General features: G+C 40.6%; 1 protein-coding gene across 1 annotated transcript in view; it reads left to right on the top strand.

Moving 5' to 3' along the window:
* Positions 1 to 6,168, top strand: part of ago4 (argonaute RISC component 4) — a 25,445-nt gene extending 19,277 nt beyond the window's left edge. Inside the window, exons 18-19 of the mRNA XM_046058200.1 lie at positions 1,523 to 1,722; positions 2,071 to 6,168. Of these exons, the coding sequence (XP_045914156.1) occupies positions 1,523 to 1,722; positions 2,071 to 2,179 (309 nt within the window). The 3' untranslated portion in view covers positions 2,180 to 6,168. The remainder of the gene's footprint in view (positions 1 to 1,522; positions 1,723 to 2,070) is intronic.
* The last annotated feature ends 2,685 nt before the right edge of the window (positions 6,169 to 8,853 follow it).

Raw genomic sequence — 8,853 nt, forward strand, 5'->3', positions numbered from 1 at the left:
AAGTCATTTTTTTTTGTCTCTTTAGGAGCAGCTCTTCAGTCAGGAGGTAATCCAAGATTTGACCAACATGGTGCGGGAGCTGCTCATCCAGTTTTACAAGTCCACGCGCTTCAAGCCCACACGAATCATCTATTATCGTGGCGGTGTGTCTGAGGGACAAATGAAACAGGTGAGTGATTAGCAGAGTTTTCATGCTCATCTCTATCTTATTTCTGCCATATCTTGGCCATTTTGGTGTGCAAGTCCCAAGTGCGATCTACTAGACAGGAATGGCAGCTGTGATTCATTAAGAGAAGAGGCTGTCAAAACCTTAATTCAATGATGACATTCAGCTTCAGTCCAAAACCATGGCGAGAGTTGCAAACAAAGTTCCATCAGAAAAATTAAAATGTGGGAAAAAAATAACAATTCTATGCATTCCTGGTATATCAAAACATGTTGCATAGGATACCTCTCGTGTGTGTGTGTCGTTTATATTTTTTTTATATTTTCAGGTAGCGTGGCCGGAGCTGATAGCAATCAGAAAGGCCTGTATCAGTCTGGAGGAGGATTACAGGCCGGGCATTACCTACATTGTGGTTCAGAAACGTCACCACACTCGTCTCTTCTGCTCTGACAAAGCTGAGAGGGTCAGTACAAGTTCACTCTATGATGCGTGGTATTGAGTTGTATTCTTTTGTACAACACTGTAGTGTCAGTCTTTAACTGTAATTTTGTAACTAATTGATCACCACCTGCAGGTTGGGAAGAGCGGCAATGTCCCTGCAGGCACCACAGTGGACAGCACCATCACACACCCGTCCGAGTTTGACTTCTACCTGTGCAGCCATGCTGGAATTCAGGTGAGGGATGCACGCTCACACACTTGTCTGAGGTCAATTCAAAATGTTTTAATTTTATAAGAAATCTGTAAGTCTGCAAAGTCAACTTTGCATTGCATCCAGCTCTTTCCAGTTCTCAGTCTCTTTTGAAGTTTTGAAATGGGGGGGGGTGTGTGTGTGTGTGTGTGTGGATTTGGCACGTTTAAATACAAAAAGTAAAAAATATGGATGTAACCCATTATTTCAGTAGAAATTGTCTTCAAGGGTACAGCAATTTTGCTCTGTGGCTACCACAGTAATGGTCCTTAATAACAATGAACAGCATGATTTGGATGCTTCTTTGACCCATCAGATGGTTTATTTAAAGTGATACACTGCCCACAGGAGATCTTTTTCGGTATAAAACACTTCTCCCCTGTAAATCAAGACCAACACACATGCCTCAGTACAGCTAATGAGTGAGTTAGTATAGAAGGTGCAAACCATTGCACCTGTTCAGAAGCAGTGTTTTAGCAGGGTTTATGAAAAGGGTGAATTAAAACATTTAATCATATACATGTATAACGCATAACCGCAGAGGGATCTGAAGCTGAATTTTTTTTTTTTTCTTTGCATGAGATGAAATTTAGTACACTTTTTAGTTTATCGCATGAAATTATCAGTGCAGTATTGACAAGTTACATGTTATGTTCCATCCTCAGGGAACCAGTCGTCCCTCCCACTACCACGTCCTGTGGGATGACAACTGTTTCACTGCCGACGAACTGCAGCTCCTCACCTACCAGCTGTGCCACACCTATGTCCGCTGCACGCGTTCCGTCTCCATCCCAGCACCAGCCTACTACGCCAGGCTAGTGGCTTTCCGAGCCCGCTATCACCTGGTAGACAAAGACCATGACAGGTGAGGCGGCCCTAGATGTCTGTTGTTCCAGTTCAAGAATAATGGTTAGCTCCCCTGGTTCTGCCTGTGTTGGACCAAACGGGGAAGGACACTGCATCTTAGTCTTGTGTTTACAATACTTTCACCGACTGACCCTAAAGGATAAGTACAATTAATATGTGCATGTATTGGATAGATGATAGGAGTGAGGCAGACAAGAAACTATAGGGACAGATTCATGACGTGCAACATGGGTCCCCTGCTGGAACCAGTGTAGGGAACCCTAAGGTCCTCAGGGGTGCCAGTAGAGAGGACCATGTGATGTGATATCATTCCTGACAGTAAACCCTGCCTTTCTCTGTCTTGCAGTGCTGAAGGCAGCCACGTGTCGGGCCAGAGTAATGGCCGGGACCCCCAGGCGTTGGCCAAGGCAGTTCAGATCCACTATGATACCCAGCACACCATGTACTTCGCCTGAGCTAGCGAGCATGTCAGCCAGTCCACCTGTGGATTTCCTGTCTTTGTCTTTTTATCTCTTATTTGCCAGTCTCTCTCTTCTCCCACTTTATCTCTTTCTCCTTGTAGTCTGTCTCTTTTTCTTTACACTCACTTTACATTTTTCTGAATCTGCACCAAAGCGGCTCTTGAATGGGGGAATCTGCTGTGTCCTTATGTCTAGCAGGTTTTTGTTTTGAAGGAACAATCTCCAACCAGCGTTCCCAGTCGAGCCGCCTTTCAAACCAGCAATCCAGTACTGGGAACCCTGAGGGTTTCCAGTACACAAAAGATAAAAACAAAAAAAACAAACCATACACACACATACTACAAGTTGAGCCATTATTTTGAGTTTATTTTTTCTATTTGAATGTCTGCACTCTTGTGTTTTGTAAGATACACTGAGCAAGGGAGTGGATTGGCACAATCTGTGTCAGCGCAGCTCTTTAGCTCTCCCAGCTAAGCAGGACTCTTATCTACTTTTACCTCAAAGCCCCTTTGGGCAAAATCTGTCACAAGGTCTTGGGTTTATTGGGTGGTGGGGAGGGAACTCTACAGGTAAAGAGATGGAGGGGAGTTGACCTTTTGAGAATGATATATATACATACATATATATTATATATTTTTCCTTTTTATGAGCGTCTGTTTTAACTTTTCTCCTTTACGGTCTTTTACAAGCGAGGTGACCTGGGTGTCATGCCCATTACTACTTTTCTCCCATCTTATTGAAGAATACGCAAGTCTGTCTGTGTGTGTGTGTTTGTGTGTGAGAGTGAGCGAGCATCTTTGTATATACATGTACTGCTGTATGAGTGTGTGTGTATGTGTGTTTCATGGCAGGCCACTGAATTGTAAAGGGAAATCAAGGAGATAACTGCTGTAAATGCCTCAGATTTGTTGTTTTTATATTCACACATACAGTACATATAAGCATATATTTACATCTATAAAGCAACTTTGAGACATATGACTTTTAAACAGGCCTCATAGAGGCTGGTGTGGGTATTTGTAGCAGTCCTGGGTCACTTATTAATTGAAATGCTTTGAATTACATTTGGACATGTTTTAGCCTGCAACTAGTGGAAGATGGGTGGGATTTGCACCTTCGGGAGCCAGCTGCTCCCTTTGTGCCTCAAAACACCATTGAATCCCAGGAAAAGTGACTTAATCCATTTCACATAGTAAGTGAAGTCAGGTCTGACGTGTAGCAGTAGTAACTGTGGTCTGGCCTGTGAGTGGCTAAGCATTGGGACCTGTAGAATGGCTGCATGCATTAAACGCAGAGTTTGGTCTTATCAGCCTTGCTTTCTGTGTGAAAACACAGTCTTATTTTTATTTGGACCTGATTATCTGAAAGATTATGAGGACACTGCTGGACGTTGCTTTTCTTGTGTTGTTTTTTTTGTTTTTCTTTTTGTAGTAGTTTGAAGAGCCGGAAACCAACATAGTTTTTTTGAGGTCTCCTTTGCTAATACTGGCCAATTCATTGCACTGACCCGGGACGCTAGGCAAGCAACAGAGGGCACTCTCAATCTCTCTTACCTTTATGCATTTATACATACGAATCAACAAAGCAGATTTGTAAAAGTTTAATATAAGATGTTTTGTGGTTATCTTAAAAACTGTTATTTAGAATTAGTAGTTTACCATTGATGTTGTTGTTATCGTTGTTGTCAATGTTATTACTATTGTGATGAAATTTTAAGGTTGGCAGCAAAGCCAGTTATATAGTTACTAGTGCGACTTCAGGAATAGACTTCAGTTGTTGAGCTGCAGGTTAAGGGGTAGAGCTATGGGTTGGACATTTTTGTAGCATTCTGGTTAATGGTGGGGAGAAGAAGTAGGCCCCTGATGGATGAGTTCATGCTTCCTCTGTAGGTTATGATGAGTAAAAAAATCGCGGTATTGTGTAGCACTCCGACTAGTAAAACAAATCTGCCGCTGTGTACACCGCTCAGCTGGCATTGGTTGGTTTTGATCATATAGATGGAGACAATCAGGGATTGTAATCAGAGTGAACCTAAGTTAAGGGATTTGTTGAAAAGCGGTCTGCGATAAGCAATGAGTTGAATTTTTAGACTTTTTTTAAAAAAATGGTTTCTATTACTCTGTGTGTATTTGAAGTATACCCATCTTAAAGTCTCTGCTATTTGACGGTGTTTGTTTCATATTTTTATGCATTTTTAACACTGGATTAAATAAATTGACAATAAGCATAAGCACTGCCCTTGGACCCCTTGTTCAAACACTCTGTGGTGACAGTTGCACAAGTGGTGCCCCCTGGTGTTGTGATTGGATAGAGATGCAGGACAGGAGTGTTTGGAGAAACTGTCGACGTGCACGCCTCGTCAGGAGGGGACAGCTCAGTGAAAACCCTTTTGTAATAAACCACCCGTAAAGCAGCAGGTTTACTATGAATGAGTTTGGGCACCTGCCTGTTGAAGGCGTGGGCGTTGGCATTGGCCAGGAGTGGAGAAGTGGGAAATGAGGAGTCCTAGTGGGTGGGGTCGGGTATTGGGAGGGTGTTGTCCAGGCACTGCATGCAATAAGTTTTACTCTTTGTTTAAAGAGGGCAGATCAGTTTATAAAATGTGCACTAGTTTTACCAAGCAAAGTGGGCTGTGATTGAATATTCATCTGATATCTCTAATGAGGAATGATTTGGTGTCTTATATCCTTCACTATTTATCATTAAACTCCAGTCAGATAAATGATGACTCCCTGTTTGTAACATGACATTGCAAAGCAATATTAACCCCGTTCTAGTTTTCAAATGTGGAAAAACAAAGCTATAATTCTACTCATTGTGGTTGTTGGTCTACTCGCAATTGTGTCTCTGTACTTTTATTTTTTTAAATTTTAGTTTATTTTATTTGCTTGTATCAATCAGTGGGAATGTGCATTTGGTGAAATAGTTATGTAGGCATTAGCCAATTTTCTTTTAAAGTAACTAAATGTAGACTTTGCTCGCCTGCATGCCAGAGTGTTGTCCTTTTTAAAAAAAGAAAAAAAAAAAAGAAAAGAAACCCCTTTTTGGAATCATATTTATTATGAGAGAGAAAAAAATATAAATGCTTTTTTTGGGGGGGGGTAAATGTTTATCAATTTAGTGGGACTGTTTAGGTTAGCAATATTTGTCCAGTCTCTCGAAGATTCATTTTAAAGATTCCTACACAAATGTCAGTAATTCGGGAGGTACAAGCTGTTTTCTGGGGCGAGGGGGGCCAGCTCTTTGCGTCGTGTTCAAATTCAAACGAGGTACTTTCTTCAAACGTGGACCCGTTAAAGGCCGAACCCCTCTCCTCTTTGCCAGGTTACTGTAGCGAGCATCCATTTTGTCTCCTCGTTCCTGGCTTGTACCTGTGGCCACGCCTCTTTAGTGGGGTCTCTCCTGTCTCCATGGCAACTCTGCTGACCCCTCACAAATGCACTTCCTCTTTGTGAAGCGGTCCCCATGGCATCAGCGGAGCAGGATTACCTCTTTTTAACCTTTTTAAAAAAAGATCCATAATTCTTTCTGTGCCCCTATAGAAAGAGCATGAATTATTTTTAAATTCCTATCACTTTGATATATTGTTATATCTTAACGGATTTGTAATTTGACATTGTATTGTGTATTTTCATTTTCCTATTTTTATTTAAATTTTTTTTGGTTTCTTGTAGCTCTGCTCGTTTTATTTTTTTTTTGTTTTTTTCTGCTAGTGGTCTCTGAAGCTGTATGTGATTGTCTAATAGCAATAGAATTGGAACATTCCAATTCTGTGAATGGAACGTTCCGATTTCATGAATGAACGGTGCCCTTTCTGGGGCAAGGCATGTTCTAGCTCCGCCCCCCGGCAGAGGGCCATTCACTCACTGTTATTGCTATTATGTGACATGTTCAAATACTTTTTTTTTTTTTTTTTTTTTTTTAGCCTGCAGGGAATTCTTGTGTTAATGTGCAAATTAATAAATTGGTATTTTAAGCCTTAACATAGCTGGTGTGTTCTCATCATTGATGACAGGTGGCATGCTATTAAAAAGGCTCTTATGACCTTTTTAAAGAGCTTGTTGACCAGTTAACACCAAATCCTCATTGCATGTATTTTGTCACTAGATGGCATTCTTAACCAAGGTCAATGGGATCACTTGACTGTTTCCTCACCTTGATGGTCATCTAACAGCGAGTGAGGCATGTTAACAAGTTGTTTATTTTTTTATAGACTGTTAACCAGTGTAGATGCAGTCATACAACTGAAGAACAGCTAACAAATCATGCTTCCAAGTCCAGTCACATTTAACTTTACACTGACACATTTACTGCAAGTACACTAGAAGGTTGTTCATATATTGTGGCTCAGGACCTAACCTAGACATGTAAACCGCCAGAAAATGTATTAACGTAACCGGTAACCAGTGTAGCAGGTTGAACTGTAAATATTGTCTACGTCTTTGGCATCATTAAACATCCTTACAAGTACAGGGGCAAAAGGAGAGAAGTGGCTCCTCTCTGTTCCTTGAATATTAAATGTCTGGGTGTTATCAGTCTGTAACCAAAGTCCATTGAATTCACGCAAGTATTCACAAATTATCCTTACATTTCTTTTTATTAGATCATAACCAGCAGTCCTACTTAAGGATGTTTCCAGATAAAACACAATAAGAAATTTGAGCGCTTTCCTTACCTCAAACGCTACCAGGATACCTATGTCCTCGGCCGACATAGTCTTTCAGAGGCTGTAGCGGACTCGGTTTTAAAGCCAAAGTCCAGATACTGGTATAAAACTGGTCAAAACTGAATAACCCAACTGGCAAAAATGCTGGTTTGTCAGGAAGTGGGATAAAAAAAGGGATCCCATGACCTCTCACTGTTAAGCTATCTAAATGAAAATAAGTGGTTCTCTGGATGCCCAGTGATTCTGTGATTCTCCCCTTTTCAGATATGCCCACTTTACACTAATCTCGTCTTTTGCATGCAGTATATATGTTATTTTGCCTATTTTTGTATTTGAAAATGCCTACATATTGGGGTTTCTAAACAGTACTGGAATTGCTTATGACTGGAAATCTGAGATTCTTGTGGCGCCAATAATCCCAACCGCATTCATGTGTGATATAGTCCCTATAGTCAATATAGCCATTTAATTTTAGTGAGACCATTTTTGTGACATTTAGGATAATCAATGCCTCCTAGAAATTACAACCACAAACTAGAGCCCTAGGGCATTCAGAGGATGTACAGCTTTCTTATGTTTATTGAGGTGCTCACTATCCAATTGCCAAAAAATGTGATTCTTACAGAAATCTCCAAATGTCAAAAGATTCTGATACCATATGGTGTTTCTCAAGGTCTTGGTTTCTAAATGTGGTATTTTGGAGGGATGTTCGTTCACCTTTAGCAATCTGAGTGGTCACAAATGTTAAGATTTTGCACCACATCAGTGTAATGATTGGGATCAACCAAAAGACTGCTGCAACAATTTATGAGACATAACTGTGCACGGGAATGGCCTTCCTTTACTCGGATTATAATGTTCTAAGCCCTTACACACACTATCTATTCATCCATCGTCAACCGCTTATCCTGCGTACAGGGTCGTGGGGCTTACACACACACACACACTAATCTTAAAAAATTTTACAAAAACGTTTCTTACAGATGTATGACTAGAAACACTTGAGACACTTCAGCTGCATCTCAGTTTATTAAATTAACCTTTATCTTCCCAGCTTTCAGATGATGTACACTACTTGTATGTGGCATATATTGTTGACCTGCTATCTCCCCCTAAAGATCCCCTGTCCCCTCCCTAAAAAAGACACAAAAGGGTCTATGGTATGGAGCGGAAGAGGTTAATACACACACACAAAAAGTAACTTACACAACATAATACTGTACTGTAAAACAGCGAAATAAAGAGCAAACATCTAAAAATGATGATTTCATAGTTAGCACTGTCAAATTATTCATGATCATAGTTGGTGATATTCCTCGCATGTGTACACATACGGGCCATTAAAGCTGATTCTGAACATTTTGATCCAAACTGGTGGCTGAACTTCTGTTGAGGTATTTACAAAGCAAAATTAATTAAATCGATTTTAAAAAACGGTGGTATTTTATCTCACGTGTCCATTAATGTATTACTAAATGTTTTAGATTTAACATTCTTGTCTAGGTCAAAATTTGTTTAAAAGGTGATTTGTCACTCAATTTTCAACTTTATACCGGTAACTTTGGATTCAGTGCTGTTGTTTGCAGAAAATCCCTCCCTTCCTGGTGCCTCAGGTAAATGCGCTGAGCTGGTTTGACCTCTATGGGACAAGAGAATTCACGGATCTTGAATTGCCATGAATTTCAGTCTTTGTATGTAAAATGTCACTTAATAGGAACAAACCTAATTTATTCCCTATGAGGTGACATCACAATGAATACCTGGTTGCACGGCATTGTACTACCGTGTCTGTGTGTTCGTTCAGACTGGGCAGCCATCATTGGTATGTGTCACCTTTCTCTGCTTCCCTTTGTGTATCATCCTGTCTCCTCTCCCGTTTCCTGTGTCCTCGCTGGTTGTCATGACCACTGTTACCAAGCAGAGCTGAGGCTACAGAAGAAAGGAAACCTGAACCACAGATCTTGATGCCATGATATTTAATTCATCGGCACAATAGCACACC

The sequence above is a fragment of the Micropterus dolomieu genome, linkage group LG09 (genome assembly GCF_021292245.1).
Source record: "Micropterus dolomieu isolate WLL.071019.BEF.003 ecotype Adirondacks linkage group LG09, ASM2129224v1, whole genome shotgun sequence".
NCBI classification, from domain to species: Eukaryota; Metazoa; Chordata; class Actinopteri; order Centrarchiformes; family Centrarchidae; genus Micropterus; species Micropterus dolomieu.